The 18,928-nt window shown below is 45.7% G+C and overlaps 1 protein-coding gene across 1 annotated transcript in view; it reads right to left on the reverse strand.

Moving 5' to 3' along the window:
* Positions 1 to 15,933, reverse strand: part of Msh2 (mutS homolog 2) — a 52,592-nt gene extending 36,659 nt beyond the window's left edge. The window contains exons 1-6 of the mRNA XM_051158353.1: positions 15,647 to 15,933; positions 9,799 to 9,953; positions 8,254 to 8,532; positions 6,584 to 6,730; positions 2,193 to 2,342; positions 1,551 to 1,684 (exon numbers count right to left, since the gene is read on the reverse strand). Coding sequence (XP_051014310.1) covers positions 1,551 to 1,684; positions 2,193 to 2,342; positions 6,584 to 6,730; positions 8,254 to 8,532; positions 9,799 to 9,953; positions 15,647 to 15,857 — 1,076 coding nt within the window. The 5' untranslated portion in view covers positions 15,858 to 15,933. The remainder of the gene's footprint in view (positions 1 to 1,550; positions 1,685 to 2,192; positions 2,343 to 6,583; positions 6,731 to 8,253; positions 8,533 to 9,798; positions 9,954 to 15,646) is intronic.
* Positions 15,934 to 18,928: the final 2,995 nt, after the last annotated feature.

Here is an 18,928-nt window from a genome sequence, read left to right on the forward strand (position 1 = left end):
ATTTGATACAGTACTAACTCACATTTAAGTGGAATGCAAGTTTTTTTTTTTTGAGTCAGTTAATCCTTAAAATTCCAACCAGACTCTTTGGAAATTAATTGTAAAACATCTGTTTTTTTTTTTAAACATCTGATATTTTTAAAAATTATCACATTTGGGGCTGGAGAGATGGCTCAGACTGCTCTTCCAGAGGTCCTGAGTTCAATTCCCAGCAAGCACATGGTGACTCACAGCCATCTATAACGTGATCTGATGCCCTCTTCTGGCCTGCAGATGCTCATGCAGGCAGAGCACTGTATAAAAATAAATAAATAAATCTTTAAAAAAAAAAATTGTCACATCTATTTCTGTGTGCACATAGATGTAACCGAGCACACACATGGAGGTCAGAGGACAAAGTTCACGAGTCAGCCTTCTCCCTCTACCATGTGGGTCCCTCAGATGAACTAAGTCATCAGGCTTGGAAGCAACCATCTTTAGCCACTGAGCCTTTCACCGCCCAACGTTTAGTTTTTAAAACCAACATCCTTGGGGGCTGGGGAGGTGACTTAGTGGTCAGGGGCACTGGCTACTCTTCCAGAGAAAGCAGCTTTGGTTCCCAGTGCCCACACAGCAAGCTCACAGCTGCGTATAACCAGATTCAGGGGATCCAATGCCCGCTTCTGATGTCCTCAGGCATCATGTGCACACATGACGCACATACAACACTAAGATATAATTCTTCAGTGACAGGGTCCTGAGGGAAGATCAGGGACGAGAACATGAAGACAGCAAGGTTGGGACCAGGGGGCACAAGGCACAAACTGATGGCTTATGTCAAACAAGCTTATTAAGTATAGCATCGCCAGGCAGAAGCACCACACCCCTTTAATCCCAGCACTCAGGAGGCAAGGCCAGCATGATCTAAGGAGCAGAGTTCTAGGATGGCCAGGGCTACACAGAGAAACCCTGTTTTGAAAGGCATCCTACCACCCAAGGGAAAAGAACCAGTAGGAAACTCTCACGCCATGGACTGCAGTCAGCAGGACATTAACCAAGCAATGCCGCACACTGCAGGCTGCCAGACTGAATGCCCTTCAGCAGGGAAAGAGCCAGTTTCCCAGGATGCAGAGCACAGCTTCCCCATGGCCTCAAGCCATCACTGGCCTTGCCCACATGCTCCTGGTTTTAGATAAAGGATTAGGTCCCTTCGGGGTTTTAGATAAAACCCTAACAGAAGAAGGCCTGCACTGAGAAAACTGTCTGTTTTGTCTGATCCCTGGAACCTACGTGAAGAAGGAAGGGAAACTTATGGTCCACACCTCTAAGAGCTAGCTCTTTCCCTCTCCTCCCTGTCCCTTCTCTCTCTCACACACACACACACACCATACACATAACAAAAAGGTTTTTAAGTTCAAACTCATTCTCAACTAAATATTGAGTTCAAGGTCAACCACAACTCCAAAACAAAACACAGGAAGAGTATGAAACTGTGTGTCAGAGTGAGTGGCACTGGCATCCAGAGCCGGAGCGCGTGCTCCGCGGCGGGAGAGCACACAGTAATGCTGTACCTCTCCTCTATCCTGCTCCTGTCCAGGAGGGGCTGCTTAATCCACTGGTTCACCAATCTTTGTCCTTGAGCAGTTCTGCATTTATTCAGTAATGCAGCCAGAGACTGAGAGCCAGTGCTGTCCTCAACAGAGCCCTAGGACACACACAAACAAACAAACAAAGAAAAACTCGTTAGCAAAGACTTCATATGCCATTGAAGTACAATTTGGGGAACAAGAATGAATATTACTCTCCAAATATTAGCTGAGAGCTGGTCACATAAATTTTCTCTAAGCTAAAACCACATTTCAGCCTGTTACCTAGATTTACAGATGCACATTTTGCCCTCAGCCAAACTGCTTTATAATTACTGCGGGTTTTTATATCCTGACTAAAGTTTCCTCCTCCCCCTCCCTCCCCCAATTACTGCAGTTTTTAAAACAAACTCAAAAACAGAACCTAAAGCACTACTATGAACATATGAAATCATCCAAAAAGCTAAGACAAGTCTGCATACTGTGAGGCTGGAGAAATGAAATACAGTAAAACTGCTTACCATTCTAACTGCAATAATGGCACAACACACAAATCCCTTAAATAATCATGATTCGCAAAAGGAACCTCTTTAATTGTTCAGTATTCCCACCTGCGCCGTCTCTTACCTGGAAAAGGTTGAGGGCTCTAACTGCAGCCATGTCCAGTCTCATGTACTGGCTGAAGTCAAAAGTAGTCAGCTCAAACTGTCCAAAGTTTGAATCATCTGATAACAGTTCTAGAAACTTGATTACTGCAGACAATGATGAAACTGCAACCTACAAGTAAAATTTAAAATAAGATTCCCCATCACCAAGAGCAGATACTAGAAATACAAAATGAAAGTAAAGTACAATCAGCTGGGAATCGTGGGCCTGGAATTCTCGTACATTCAAGACCAAATCAGGGAAAGGAGACGCGAGGAGGCCGGCCTGGAGGACGAAACAAGCGTGGGCAAACGTACAGCACAAGGTGCAACCTGTCTCCTGAGCTGGTGAGATGGCCCGGGGGGGGGGGGGGGGGGAGGGTGTGTGTGTGTGTTTGTGTAGCAGCCCAGGGTCTGTGTGTGTGTGTGTCTGTCTGTGTGTAGGTAGCAGCCCAGGGTCTGTGTGTGTGTGTGTGTGTGTGTGTGTGTGTGTGAAGTAGATGCAGCCCATGGTGGGTGTGTGTGTGTGTGTGTGTGTGTGTGTGAAGTAGATGCTCCCCAAGCTCTGATCCCTCCATGCACAGGAGAAGGAGAGCTCCAGAAAGTTGTCCGGACCTCACACATGTACTGGAGCACCCTCATGACCTCACACACGTGCCCACACAGTAATTAATATATACATCTATGTACCTATTTAAAGTGAAACCTATAAGAAGAGTGGCACACAAGAAGGCAGGGGATCTGTGAGTTGAAAGCCAGCTTGGACTATAGTGAGTTCCAGACCAGGCTGGGATATATAGTGATATTCTATCTCAAAAAAGTGGAAACCTGCTGGGCATGGTGGTGTACACCTGTAATCCCAGCACTCAGGGAGGAAGAGGCAGGTGGATCTCTGTGAGTTTGAGGCCAGCCTGGTCTACAAAGTGAGTCCAGGGTGGCCAAGGCTACACAGAGAAACCCTGTTTCAGGGGGGAAAAAAAGAATAATTAGGTTGAGCCTGGTGGTCACATGCCTTATATCGGAGCACTCAGGAGGCAGAAGCAGGCAGGTCTGAGGCCAGCCTGGTCTACAGGGTGAGTTCCAAGACCGCCAGAGATACACAGAGAAACCCTGCCTCAAATAAATAATCCATATTCTCTATTATTAATATAAAATAATAATAATGAATTTAAAAAGTAAGGAGTTCAAGACATCAAATAATGACAAATACTGATTTAAAATACACTTGAGATGTTTTATTGGCTAAGCGTTCCTGCCTGGAGCACGGGCCTGATGAACTGAGGTAATCTGTGGAGCCCACAGTTTAAGGACAGGTGCCTTCTGATGTCCACTCTCATGTCAAAGCAATCACACACAAAAAATAATATGTAAAATATGTCGGATGAGCCAGATATGGCAGCCTATACCTATAAACCTAGGATTCAGGATACAGAGGCGAGATACAAAGTTCAAAGTCTATGCCAGCAACTCAAGGCCAATCTGGGCTAAATGAAACCCTGTTTCAAACTAAACACACCGGTTTATATTAATATACCTGTTTTTCCCTATATGATAACAATATTCTAATTGCCTGTGTCAAGCTAATTAACATACAAGATTGTCCAAAGGACCTCCCATTACATCATCAGGAGGCACACACTGACATTCTATGTTTTGATTATGAGACAGAAAGACACTCTGTGGTCTACATTTGTTCTGATCAATAATTCTCCTGCCTCAGCTTCCTAAGTATAAGGATTACAGAAGCCACAATACCTAGCCATAAAAAAAATTTTTAACTGACAAACGGGGCACATCCCTTTAATCCCAGCACTCAGGAGACAGGTAAATCTGTATGTGTGTTTAAGGTCAGCCTGGGTTACAGCGTGTTTCTGGCCAGGCAGAGTTATATAGTAAAACCTTGTCTCCAAAAAAAAATTGAGGCCAGGAGTTGGCAATGAACATCTGTAATTCCAGAGGCAAGCAGACCTCTCTGAATTCCAAGACAGCCTGGACTACAGAGTGAGTCCAGGACAGCCAAGGCTACACAGAGAAACCCTGTCTCAAAAAACAAACAACAAAAAATAAACCCTGAATCTCTACAAGCTTCTTTATATTTTTGGCTAGGAAGAAAGTCTTATACCCCTGGGATTTTTTTCACTCATCCTTATCGGTTTTATTTGTCTTTCTGGGGTCATTTCATCTAGCCAAGGACATCCTCCAACTCACCATATATTTGAGACTGCTCTCATCTCCTGGCCACACTGGTTTATCTTCTCCTTGGGGGGGGGGGGGGGGTGAAGCCGGGCGTGGTGGTGCACACCTTTAATCCCAGCACTCGGGAGGCAGAGGCAGGCGGATCGCTATGAGTCCAAGGACAGCCTGGTCTACAAAGTGAGTACAGAGAAACCCGTCTCGAAAAACCAAACCAAACAAACCAAAAAGAAAAAAAAGGGGAGTGGGAGGGGGTGGGGGTTGGTCTGGAGAGATGGCTCAGAGGTTAAAAGCACTGGCTGTTCTTCCTGAGTTCAACTCCCAGCAACCACATGGTGCCCTCTTCTGGTGTGCAGGCATACACTCGGGCAGAAAAAAAAAGATTTCGGTCTTATTACTATCTAAGCTCCGATAACAACACAGACACATTTATCCTTACTTAACAAAACATTAAATTGTTTCTCAGCCCCTAATTAGGTGACAGTAATCAAGTTCTTTCATATGACAACTTTTTCTTCTCTTTCTGGAAATACAGTCTCACATCACCCAGGCTAACGTCAAATCTGCAAGGTTACAAGGATGGCCTTGCACTTCTGATGTGCCCTGCAGCTGCTGGGATTACAGGCTTACCTATTAGGCTCACATGTGGGATTACAGGCTCACATGTAAATATCAGGCCCCTTCCACATATAAACTCCACACTATGAGCCACATAAATATGATTATTGGGGCTGGAGAAATAGCTGAGCAGCTGTGAGTCTGTACTGTCTTCCAGAGAATCCAAGCTGGGTTCCCAGAACATACATAAAGTGGCTTAAATCCACCTATGGCTCCTGCTCTAGGGAGTCCCACATCTCTATCCGCCGAGGGCAGCACAATACACAAAAATTAGAAATAAAAATAAATCTTTAAATATAAGACAGTATGGCAATCTTTAAACTTTTCTAGTCATTTTCTTAAGTTTCCCCATAAACTTTATTGTACATAAAATAACTAATATTACAGATATTGTGGCTGAAGTATGGGCCAACAAGATGGCTTATCAATAAAAGCACTTGCTGTCAAGCCTGGATTTGATCCCCTGGATTCATAGGGAGTTGAGGCCTGCTCTTTCACATAGCTGTAGCCATTTTCATATTCAGCTTCCATTTTGCTTATATGGTAAAATTAAGGTCAAAAATTTTAAACTTTTCAACTCAGCTTCAAGCCCACCAGCTACATCATCTCAGCTCGCTGCTGACATAAAAGAATCTCTGTACGAGGTCAGGCTGGCTATAAACCATGTTTGTGTGATAAGAAACTCTATGGCCTGTTTGCGCACAAACGCCCCAGCCATAAGCTGGCCCCAACTGCTTGCCTAGTTAGCAAAATAACCTGAGTCAGACTGGGCCACCCTGTTACCACCCGCCACCCCGTATGAGCTATTGCAGGTTTTGCCTTTATAAACTGACTCTCGGGAACAGGTCGATGTCACAGTTAAGCTCCTGAGTCCTTTCTATGGCCCTGACTGCAATCGGCCTTATGTTGGGGTGTGAGTTCACTCAATGAAGCAGCCATAGCTGACTGAGACTGCAGTCTGAGTGGCTGTGCGGCTATGCCTGTGCTACAACATCGGTAGCAGGAGAAAACTGACTCCTCAAAGTTGTTCCCTAAGGGGCTGGAGAGATGGCTCAGTGGTTGAGAGCACTGGCTGCTCTTCCAGAGGTCCTGAGTTCAATTCCCAGCAACCACATGGTGGCTCACAACCATCTGTTGTGATTCAACTTCCTCTTCTGATGTGCATGAAGACAGTGTACTCATACACATGAAAATAAATAAATAAAAATTAGTTAAAAAAAAAAAAAGTTGTTCCCTGACTTCCATATGCATGCTGTGACATATGTACATGAACGTGTGCACAAATATACACACTAAATAAATGCAAATGAGTCCAAATTCTGTTTTTGTTGTTGTTGTTGTTTGAGACAGGATTTCTCTGTGTAGCCTTGGCTGTGCTGGACTCGCTTTGTAGACCAGGCTGGCCTCGAACCCACAGCTGTCTGCCTGCCTCTGCCTCCCAGAGTGCTGGGAGTAAAGGTATGCACCACTACACCTGACTAAATGCAATTTTAAAAAAGTGACTGAATTAGCCTTTTAAAACATCGCTCTTATGATTTAAGAACACGTTTGTAATCCACGCACCTGATTCTCCATCTCTGGTAAAACAGCACTATTTATCTGTTCACCTTTTTTGCCTTTCAACAGTCGGTTGAGATCCTGATAAATGTCTTTAGTGGAGAAGTCTGCTCTCTTTCTTTCTGTGATCAGAATCCCTCCTCTCTGAACAACCTGTTCCAGGGAACATTTCAAGTTACTCAAGGAAATAAACAAGGAAACCAAATTTCTAACATTAACAAAGATAACGTGTCGACAGCTTAGAAGACTTACTCTACATCAAATCCTGTTCACTACACAAGTCCTTAGGAATGAGTATCTTTCCCACCTAAGAACTGACTCAGGAGCCAGAAGCAGGCTGGTCGCATCTCTGAATTCTCAGAGAATTTCAGGCTAGCCGCAGCTACACAGCAAGGCCTGACATTCTTTTAAACAAACAAAAAAACTCTGAACTTTTATTCAACATTAAAGATGTAAGAAAATAAAACCTGCCAGCACTTGGGAGGCAGAGGCAGGTGGATCTCTGTGAGTTTGAGGCCAGCCAGGTCTACAAAGCAAGGCAAGGCCAACCAAGGGTACCTTGTCTTTAAGAAAACACAACAGCCGGGCGTGGTGGCACACGCCTTTAATCCCAGCACTCGGGAGGCAGAGGCAGGCGGATCACTGTGAGTTCGAGGCCAGCCTGGTCTACAAAGTGAGTCTAGGACAGCCAAAACTATCACAGAGAAACCTTGTCTCGAAAAACCAAAACCAAAACAAAACAAAACAAGAAAACACAACAAAAAATATATGCTGGGGGTGGGGGGTGGGGGCCTGGAAAGATGGCTCTGTGGTTAAGAGCACTGTCTGTTCTTCCAAAGGTTCTGAGTTCAATTCCCAGAAAGCACATGGTGGCTCACACCCATCTATAATGAGATCTTGTGCCCTCTTCTGGCCTGCAGGCGTTATATGCAGGCAGAACATTGTATACATTATAATTAATCTAAAAAAAAAAAAAAAAAAAAAAATCTGCCAGGCTGGAAAGATGGCTCAGTACTTAAGGGTATGTCTGCTCTTCCAGAGGTCCTGAGTTCAATTCCCAGAAACCACATGGTGGCTCACAACCATCTATAATGTGATCTGATGCCTGTTCTGGCAGGTAAGTGATGCAAATAGAGCTCTCATACATGAAATAAATAAATAAATCTTTAAAAGAAAAAAAAAAATCTGCCTCCATTGGGGAAATGGTTCAGTGGTTAAGAGCACTGGCTACTCTTCCAGAGGCCGAAGGTTTAATTTCTAGTACCCATATGGTGGCTCACAACCATCTGTAACTTTAATTCCAAGACATCCAATGCTTCCTGACTTCCATGGACACCAGGCATTGCTGTGGTGCACATGTGGGCAAAACACTCAAATTTTTAGCTGAGTGTGGTAGTGAAGAGCTTTAATCCAGCACTCAAGAGGCAGAGGCAGGAAGATCTCTGTGAGTTCAAGGCCAGCCTGATCTATAAAGCAAGTCCAAGGCTACACAGAGTAACTCTGTCTCAAAAACAACCAACCAACCACTAATTATTTTCCCCCATAAATGAAGTGTCATCAGCTGGAACCAGAGCTCAGTGGTAGAACACTTGCCTAGCAGGCTAGAGGTCCTAGGTCCAAGTACATATGGGAGAAGGTGTGTTAATTAAAGACGTTCCTAGATTGGATTCCCTTACCTGCCTCAGTTTCCCCATGTCTCCGGAAGTCTCTCCTCCAGGTAAAACACATTCCTTTGGTCCGATCTGAATCAGAAGAGCCTCGAGATTGGAGAGCTGATCATTATCAGGGAACTCACACAGCCCTAGCTTCCTCTGCACGGAGTCCACATAGCCAACTCCAACCTGTCTCTGACCGTCAACCATAGCCATTTTAACCCCCACAATGCCAATGGAAGCTGACATATCATTGTTACTAAATAGGATGTCTTCAAACTGAGAGAGATTGCCGGGAGAAGCCTAAGCAAAAACAAAAACAATTTTTTAGAAATATTGAACATATTTAAATTTTTGCTAGTGAATATTTATCCAAACTTGAAAATTTATATTTCCAAACACACACCAGTCAATATATTTTCAAGGGCTGGGCTCAGAGGTTAAGAGCACTGACTGAGCCGGGTGTGGTGGCGCACTCCTTTAATCCCAGCACTCGGGAGGCAGAGGCAGGCGGATTGCTGTGAGTTCCAGGCCCGCCTGGTCTACAAAAGGGAGTCCAGGACAGCCAAGGCTACACAGAGAAACCTTGTCTTCAAAAACACAAATAAACAAACAAACAAACAAACACTGACTACTCTTCCAGAGGTCCTGAATTCAATTCCCAGCAACCACATGGTGGCTCACAACCATCTATAATGTGATCTAATGCCCTCTTCTGGCCGGCAGGTATACATTACGGCAGAGCACTGTATCCATAATAATAAATTAATTAAAAAGTTTTTTTTTCAATTATTACTGCTTGTGCTATAAAGACTCTCTCTTCCTTTTGAAGTTGCCAGTGTCTCTGGAGGCAGACTTCCCTTTAGCCCAGCCTGGGAATATTGACACCATCCTATCTTAGCTTCCTGAGTGCTACAATTATAGGCACGTGTCACCATGATTTTGTAACCCTTAGGCACACCTATAAAACTCATCCTGCTACCGGGCGGTACTGGCGCTGCTGTCTTTAATGCCAGCACCTGGGAGGTAGAGGCAGGCGGATCTCTGTGAGTTTGAAGTTAGCCTGGTCTATACACAGCAAGTTCAAGGACAGCCAAGGCTACACAGAGAAATTTGGTTTCGAAAAACCAAAAAACCAAAAAATAAAAACCAGCTGGGCACACGCCTTTAATCCCAGCACTCGGGAGGCCAGTCTGGTCTACAAAGCAAGTCCAGTACAGCCAGGGCTGTTACACAGAGAAACCCTGTCTCGAAAAACCAAAATAAATAAATTAATTAATTAATTAATTAAAATAAAAACAAAAACCAACACTACAGCCAGGCAGTGGCAGCCTATGCTTTTAATCCCAGCACTTGGGAGGCAGAGGCAGGTGGATCTCTGAGTTCAACGCCAGCCTGGTCTACAAAGTGAGTTCCAAGACAGCCAGGGCTATTACACAGAGAAAACCTGTCTCAAAAACCAAATAAAATTTCTCAAAGCATTTTGCTATCACAATCTAGTTTATATGGTAAAACATGCACCTGAATTTTTTACTTTCTAAAACAAACATTCAAAAGAAAGGTAATTACCTTATATGCCAAGTACCAATCATTCTCCTTAGACGCCTTATTTCCAGCTTTATTCTTATAAACTTCAACTCTATACTGACGAACCAAAAGAAGATCTTTCACAAAAGATTCAAAATTCATCTTACTAAGCACAACATACTGCAGTGTCTTTGTCCCTAAAATAAACAATAAAATCACATGTTAAAGAGGATTTGCACGCCTCACAGATTAGCCCAACCTTATATTCTCTCAGCAGTTCAAGGTTTCAATATACTGTTGAATGAACAGCCACTACAAGCTGGGAGCAGTGGAGACTATCTACAGCTCTAGCTGCTTGGAGATCTGAGGCAGGGGACCACTTAAGACCAGGAGGAGCTTGAGAGCAGCAAGGTACTGTCTCAAAACAAATAAAATGGGGTTGTCAAGATAAATCAGCGAATCAAAGGCACTTTGCACCAAGTGTGATGATCTGAGTTCAATCCCTGGGTCCCTCAGGATGGAAGGAAAGACCCGATTCCTGCACACCTGTATACCTGTACACATACACAAATAAGTGAATAAAAATAAATTAGCTGAGATGGTGGCACATGCCTTTAATCTCAGCACTTGGGAGGCAGAGGCAGGCAGACCTCTGTGAGTCTGAGGCCAGCCTGGTTTACAGAGCAAGTTCCAGAATAGACAGGGCTACATAGAGAAACTCAAAAACAAAACAAATAGATAAATTTACAAAGGACACCAAGCATGGTGGTGCACACCTTTAATCCCAGCACTCAGGAGGCAGAGACAGGTGAGTTCGAGGCCAGCCTGGTCTACAAAGTGAGTCCAGGACAGCCAGGGCTACACAGAGAAACCCTGTCTCAAAACAGCAACAAACAAACAAACAAATTGTTCAGGGCTGAGGTTGAGCTCAGCATTCTTTTTTTTAGCATTTTAAAAAAAGACTTATTTATGATTATACATACAATGTTCTGCCTGCACACACACCTGCAGGCCAGAAGAGGGCATCAGATCACATTATAGATGGTTTTAAGCCACCATGTGGTTGCTGGAAATTGAACTCAGGATCTTTGGAAGAACAGGAAGCACTCTTAACCACTGAGCCATCTCTCCAGCCCTGAGCTCAGCATTAAATCACTTTTCTAGCATGTTTGACATCCTGGGAGAGATTCTCAGCAACACGAAACAAAACCTAGTCATTTTTCAGCCTCACTAGTCAAAGGTTCAACCAAATACACCAAAGTCTCCCTTTAGCACTGTCCCCTACACAGAACTCCACCAGTCAGAGAGTACACACAATTCCTATCACTAAGTTTAATATCCGTGGAGCCTGTTACAGTACCGTCAATCTCTTCAGCATCACCATGATCCATGAAACACTGTAAATACTTCAGGCTCCCAATGTGTTGAAAAGAGAAAGTTCCAAAATCAAATTTTATCACAAGTTTTAATAAACTGCCGACCCTCCCCTTTGGTTATATATAGTCTAGATTCCTACAGTCAACATAGAGTCCTCGAGGAGCTGGGTGTGACATACATCTCCAGCACTCAGAGACAGGCAAGACCTCAGAGTGAAAGGCCAAGCTGGTCTGTGGTCTAGGTCCAGGCCAGGCAGGACAATACACAATGAGATTCTGTCTCAAAAAAAACAAAACAAAACAAAGAACAAAACAAGAGTTTTCAGGGGCTAAAAAGGTGGCTCAGAGGCTAAGAACACTGGCTGCTCTTGCAGAGGGCCAAAGTTCAATTTCCAGCATTCACATGGTGGCTCCCAACCATCTGTAGCTCTGGCCTTAGTGGACCAGATGCCCTATTCCTGCCTTTGTAGAGACCACGAACACGAACACACATGGCACACATACATACATGCAGACAAAACATTCAAACTTTCTCAGCGAATGACCCTGCTCCTCTACGGAACAGGTGATAATATGGAAAGTCATGTAAGGTGTCACAGGAGCAGCAACACTTGACTCTAGTGGACAGGAGCAGGGAAGCTGTTAGCATGAACAGTGCAGAACTGCCTCTCACAATAATGAAATATTAGTCCTCCAAAACGCAAACAGTACCAAGGACAAGACCCTGTCTTAGATGGAAAATAAGTATTTCAAACTTAATTCTGATCTACACTGTGGTAAAGAATAAGCCTTGTCACAGGTGGGAGCAGTCTTGGCGGGCTTTACCCTTGGGGCACCCCATGAATACCTTGTGACAGACTGAGTGGAGCCATCCTGGGTCTGGAATTAAGGAAGCAGACCTGGGAACCCCACCTGGACTATTGTCTTTCTAATTGGCCTTCACCGGTCCTTCCCACGTGACTCAGGGAGTTGGGGAAGAGAGAACAACAAAGTGAGCGTGCAGAGCAGCGGACCAGCTGGACCAGCACGCGGGCCAGAGAGACACCTAAGGACCCATCCCATGGAACGGCTACCGGAAGGTTCACTCTTTTGTCCCTTTAACCTTTTTACTTCTTGTATGAGCTAGTTGGGTTGTATAATAAAGTTTAATTGCTAAGAAACAGAGTCAACTACACACACCAAGCACTTTATTAAAAAAAATAAAATCTGGGGCTGAAGAGATGGCTTAGAGGTTAGGAGTACTTAACTGCTCTTGCGAAGGACCCAGGCAGGCTCAGTTCCCAGCACCAATATAACAGCCCACAACTGGCTGCAATTCCATTTCTAGGAGATCCGATGATGTCCTTTCTGTTCTAAATTTGCATCAGGCACACAAGTGGTGCACATATACATAAAATAAGACTGTAAAGGAGGGGGCTGCAGAGATGGCTCAGAGTTCAATTCCCAGCAACCACATGGGGGCTCACAACCATCTATAATGTGATTTGTTGCCCTCTATACAGGCATGCAGCTGTACATGCAAGCAGAGCACTGTATACATAATAAATCTTAAAAAAAAAAAAAAAGGGTGAGATTTGGAGATGGCTTGGTGGTTAAGAGCACTGGCTGCTCTTTCAGAGGACCTGGGTTAGGGGCCTAGCACCCACAGATAGCTGCCATCTGTATCTCCAGTTCCGGGGGATCCAATTTCCTCACAGAAAGGTCCGCAAGCAAAATGCCCATATACATAAAGTCTTTAAAATTTTGTATATTTTACTACACACACAAATAAAATCACCACACCAGCCATTGGAATAAAAATTCAATTTTTCCCAGCGCCCACATGCCACTTACAACCTATTTTTAACTCCAATTCCAAGGAATCTGATGCCTTCTTCTGGCCTCCTTGGGCACCAGGCATGATACACAGACAGACATGCAGACAAAACACATACATAATAAAATCAAAGACATAAATGTTTAAGAGGCCAGTCTGGCGGTGAGTCCTGTAATACTAGGAAGACAGAGGCAGGAGGATCTCTGTGAGCTCATGTTAAGTTCCAAAGCCAGCCAGGGCTATAAAGTAAGACACTATCTCAAAATCAGGGGAAAATTCTAACAGCTCTCAATTTGAAAAGTAAAATGCAAAGACTGAGCCAGGCGCGGTGGCACATGCCTTTAATCCCAGCACACAGGAGGCAGAGGCAGGTGGATTACTGTGAGTTTCAAGGCCAGCCTGGTCTACAAAGCGAGAGCAGGACAGCTAAGGCTACGCAGAGAAACTGTCTCAAAAAAAAAAAAAAAAAAAAAAAGAACGGGTAGGTCAGTACAGGGCTCTCTGAAGCATTGCGGTAAGGCTCACCCCCTCATGACACCCTCGCACATATACAAGGCCGTCTGTTCTTTGTGGTTAGGTTTTGGGGTTGTCCTAAACTCTATACAAAGAAGGCTGGCTTTGATGTCAGACATCTGCCTGCCCATGTGCTGGGATTAAAGGCGTGTGCCGCACCGCCTGGCTTCTCTAGCTAGAACCCAAAGAAACATTTCTTGGTCTTTTTACTAACTGGAACTCATTGTTCAGTGGGTTTCTAAGAAGGACTGAGGAAGTGAGTGAGCTGGTTCCCCTGTGCTAATCCTAGCATCACAGAGACCGACTTCCTAGGCAAGGTGGTGCACACCAGGGAGACAAGGCAGCAAGCAGCAGGTTGGAAGGCAGAGGCAGAGGCCATCCTGTGCTTCATCATGGAACCTGTATCTCAAAAGAAGTTAGCTGCTTATCCTCTGGACATGCCTCACACGCGGCGTGCGTGTGTGTGTGTGTGTGTGTGTGTCACACGCAGACAGGCAGTACATGCTTGCTGACATGCATCTGAAGGGCTTGTCTGTGTATACTCTAAATTGCTGAAAAGCCAACAGATGGAGGGAATAGGATTTTTCTGCTGTGAAACAAATGACCAGAACTTTAAATTACCCATCTTCTTCTTCGCAGAAGGAATATACTCAAATTCGCACAAGCCTCTCTAGAGCATAATGTGTAACCCTTACTTGCACTCAACTGTGCCAGGGTTAGACGGCGTACTGTGGTGATGCATACGTAAGGCTCTCTCTAATCACAGGGCTTTATAATAATGGATCCTTATGTGATGACAATTAAGCAGGTAAAATGTCAGTCAACAGACACCAGATGCAGGCTCGAGAGGAATATGACTATCAGCAAAAACCTACCGGGGCCTATGGGATGGCCTCCAGAACCCTGCCAAAAGCTTACCTTTCAGTGCACTCTTGGGGGAAAATGGGTACAGATGCAAATGAAAGTACAGGTTCAAGAGACCAGCTCGGCGGAGCCTGGTGGTGAGCGCCTTTAGCCCCTGGAGACAGAGGCAGTGTGAGGTTCGAACGCAATCTGGTAAACCTACCAAGTCCCAGGGCAGCCAAGACTAAATGAGACCTTGTCTCAAAACAAACAAACAAACAAAAAACATACCAAAACAAACCCCAGGAACAAGGAGCTATTAGCAACCAAAAGTAATGATATACTGATAACACAGATAAGCCTTGAAGCAAAAACAAAGTATCACTTCATTTACGTGTTGCATCCCTAGAGAAAGAAAATAAACTAGTGGCAGGGGCCGGGAAGTTTCTGTGGGGAAACGAGAAACTAATAATGGACACGTGACTTATTTTGTATGTATATGTGTGTATCACTCTTTAACTCAAGGTAAGGAATAGTTGTCCAACAAAACCGAATACAACTGTGTGTGGTGACATCAGGCTATCCACCCAGCACTGGCAAGGCAGAAAGAGCCAGGGCTAGCTTTTGTCTATAGCATCCGTTTGCATATGACAGCATAAGAATTAGAACTCACACTCCATTTTAATTGGGAGAGAAGGAAAAAAAAAAAAAAAAAAAGAGCACCGGGGAGGGGGTGTCATCTATCTACCTAGGCCACAAATGCGGTCTGCAGCTAGAAGTAGAACCAGGTAGCAGAAAACAATTAACACAGCTTTCCAACTAGCCCAAGCGCACACAACAAACAATAGGAGCGCTGCAACTGAAATCCGGCCAGTTCGGCTCCAGAACAGACCCCCACCCCCACCCCCGGTCCTGACCACTTCGCAACACTGCTCTTCAAAAAATGGTCCATCGCATCACGTCAAGCGGTACGCTTTAAAAAATAATAATAATAAGCTTTATTGGCAAAAATGATGGTAACGAAAAGAAGTCTCCCAAGCGCCCACCACTCCACTCTTAGGCTGCGGACTGTAACAGACTCGGAGGTAAGCACGGTGGCACATGACTTCAATCCCATCAACTCGGGAGGCTGCCTGGACGAAGAGGTGTTTTGTCGCGAGCTCTACCGCTGTGGGGAGAGACAAACCAATAGCCCTCCCCCACCCCACCCCCGGGCTCTGGGGAGCAGCTCCGCCGACCCAGCTGGATGCGCCCGGGTTTTTCGGCCCCGGGCCTCGGCGCTGCGGAGCTGCCCGACGCTCCCCCACCCCCAGCCGGTCCCGGGCGCCGCGGCTGCCCTCACCTGGCGGCCCCATGTACTTGATGACGCCCTGGGTCTTGAACACCTCGCGGGCCGCCAGCAGCGCGTCCTCGCCGTGAGCGATGTAAAAGTCGCCGCGGTCGAAGAGGCGCACCGTGGTGCTCGGCTTCTCCGGCATGCCTTCAAAGAAGCGCATGAAGCCCGCCTCGGCCGCGCCCTCCAACTGCAGCGTCTCCTTCGGCTGCACCGCCATTTCCCAGCGTCTCCACACAGGGTCCCCCACTCCCGAGATTACTGCGCGACTCAGAGCCCGCACGGTCGTTTCCCGCCTCCCCTTCCCTTCTCCGCTAAGCCGCGTCCGGCCTCGTGGGCTCGCCCAATCAGCACGCAGCGCTGAGCCTTGGTGGGTGGGAGTCTACCGCGATAGCCAATCATAAGCGAACGAGGCCCCAGATTCCCGCGTACTCCCAGGCTCTAGCGACTGCGCATGCCCTCCGACTTGCAGGCGGGATGACCTGCAGACGCGCATCTTTAAAACAACTCCAGTAGCAACGCTTTCAGGTCTGCTCCGCCTGGTGCCCAGGTGGGTGGGTAGTTTAGGGTAGGCGGGGTCAACTAGGAAGTTGTCTATCAAGTAACCGGAAGCAGGGGAGTGAAATCGCAGAGAACTTGTAAACAAAGAACAATTAACTTTTTTTTTTTCTCGACCCAGTCTTTAATGTGTGACCCACACTTGCCGGACACAGCCCACTTTAATATTTCATGTTTATTCTCCACAGCCTCTCACTAACTCAGTTTCGAATTTCGTCCGTGCGTAAACTAATTCAAGACACTTTGGAAGGCGGGTGTGGTTGCACAGGCCCTTGACCCCAGCACTCAGGAGGCCATGCAAGTGGATCTGTAAATTCGAAACCAGCCTAGTCTACCAAGTGAATTCCAGTATAGCCAGGGCTACACGGAGGAACACTGTCTCGAAAAAACAAAAAAGACTCTGTGGGGCCTGGAGAGATGGTTCAGCAGTTTTTCAGCTTTTTTTAAACAAAGACTTATTTATTATATATGCAGTGTTCTGCCTGCATATATGCCTGCACACCAGAAGAGGGCACCAGATCACATTATAGATGGTTGTAAGCCACCATGTGGTTTCTGGGAATTGAACTCAGGACCTCTAGGAAGAGCAGTCAGTGCTCTTAACCGCTGAGCCATCCCTCCAGCCCCGGTTCAGCAGTTTCTTAACCTCGTAGTGTATTTACAGTTACAGCTGACGTCCGTTCCCAGCACTCCTGCAGCTCACGCTGACCTGTAAACTCCACATTCTCCTTTGGGGTAGGAGAAGTCAGCTGCAGACATTTGCGCTCCCACAGACAAACACATACACAAGAGTTTCTTTCTTTCTTTCATTCATTTAAATTTAAAATTCTACCAAAAAAAAAAAAAAGATTTAAAAATCGACTTTGGAAATGAGTGTGGTAGCACACACCCAGCTCCGCGGAGGTAGGATCAGAAGGGTCGAAAGTTCAAGGTTTAGATTAGGTTTATTGGATGAGCATGGGGAGAGAAGGAAAGGAGAGAGAGGGGTGCCCCAGAAAGAGACAGAGACAGAGGAAGAGAGAGGGGGGTGGGGGAGAGAAGTGATAGAAAGAGAGGGGGTAGGTGGGTCTGTCCTTTTATAGAGCCCTGAATAGGGCCACGCCTATGGCAGAGAGGCAATGACGTCACAAGTAGGCATGCTGAAGCAGAATCCTAACACGGCGAAACTAAATTCGGTGCCCCGACCCTAGGGGAGCTGGGGACCTCCCAATAGCTGAACAGCTTCTGGTGTAAGCAGACATTGTCTGAGTCCAGACATCTCAGGGACGGCTTGTAAGGAGACAGTTGTCTGAGTCCAGCCATCTTGCTGGTGGAGTCAAACTAAGTTCATGTTCTCAGCCCCAGGAACCCACTCCTATCCTGGTTGATGGAAACTCCCTTGCTCAACCCCTTATGTCAAAATATGATCGGACAGCGCTACAGCCCACCCTGCTCGCCCTCGCTTTACGGTTTCATCCTTTAAATATGCTGTACAAAGTCCCTTCGGGTCGTAGTTCATCTCCCAAGGCTGTTCTGCAACGTTGATCGATCAGGGTTTGATTACAATAAACTTTTGTCATCTGCATTGACTTGGTGTCTGAGTTATGTTGGATTTAAGCAGACCCCACAACAGGGCGAAGCTCAGTATAGTATCATCCTTGACTATATTGTTGGGAGGCAAGTCTGAGCTACATGAGACAGTGTCTAAAATAAATAACCTGCTTTGGGGTTCTGTGTAGCAAGATCCTGTCTCCATAAATATAAAGGAAAAACTGCCGTGGACCACCCCAGTCGGGTATGGGGGGTCCCTGGGACGAGGGTCCTCGAAGACTTGGTGGGCAAGGATCCGGTGGTGACAAACAGAGACAAACACAGAGGCCGTTTGAGTGTATTTTGCAGGCAAGCAGTCTAGATTATTATACACATTTTGAAACAGGGAGTGTTTTGTGGTTACATTTTCTATGGAGTAGATTCAAGGGGGTCGGTGAAGCAATCAGGCATATAGATTATACAGTATACGGTACATATTAATAACATCATTGTTTCTAAGTCATTAACTTCCCAAAGGCAGAGACTGCATTCTCAGGTTGAGCCAGGGGCCGGAGACAGTCCTCTGTAAAATTAACTTTTTGCTGTTAGTCAATGTCTGACAGCTTTTCCCCATCAATGGCTACCCATCCATCCCCTCCTGTATAGGGGAGAGGTGGACGAAGTGTAGTAACCAATCTATAGGGTCCTCTGTATCTAGGAGGACACCAGAGACTGCCCTTCAATACAGATGCCACGCCATATGGAGTTTTGTATTGTAGGAATTAAAATTCTGCTTTTACTTTCACTCTTGTCTGAGTTACCTTTTCCTCAAATTGACTCTGCCTTTGGTAAAGATCCTTCATTTAATTAGGGGGATTTTTTAACTGCCTCCTTTTGCTGTAATTCATTGAAAAAGTTCCCCATTGTTTTATTATTCTTAAAAACTTTCAGGATGGCTAGTAACAAATCAGGCGCATTTGGAGGAGGCGTCTCATTCTGCGGTTCCTAGGCTGGGGCTTTGTCCAGTTCACCTCCTGGCACCGTGTCCCTGGTCACCTTGTTGTTGCCTTGACTATGCGTGAGAAGAATAATAGAGCAAATAAGAAGGCATAGCAGGAAGCAGGCCGCTACCAACACTCCAAGGGAAAGAACACCATGGCCTTTTCCAGAAGACTCTCCCTTTTTGAGGTTATCGCCTCAGGCCCACGGAACAGCATTGTCATG

The sequence above is a fragment of the Acomys russatus genome, chromosome 1 (assembly GCF_903995435.1).
Source record: "Acomys russatus chromosome 1, mAcoRus1.1, whole genome shotgun sequence".
Lineage (NCBI taxonomy): Eukaryota > Metazoa > Chordata > Mammalia > Rodentia > Muridae > Acomys > Acomys russatus.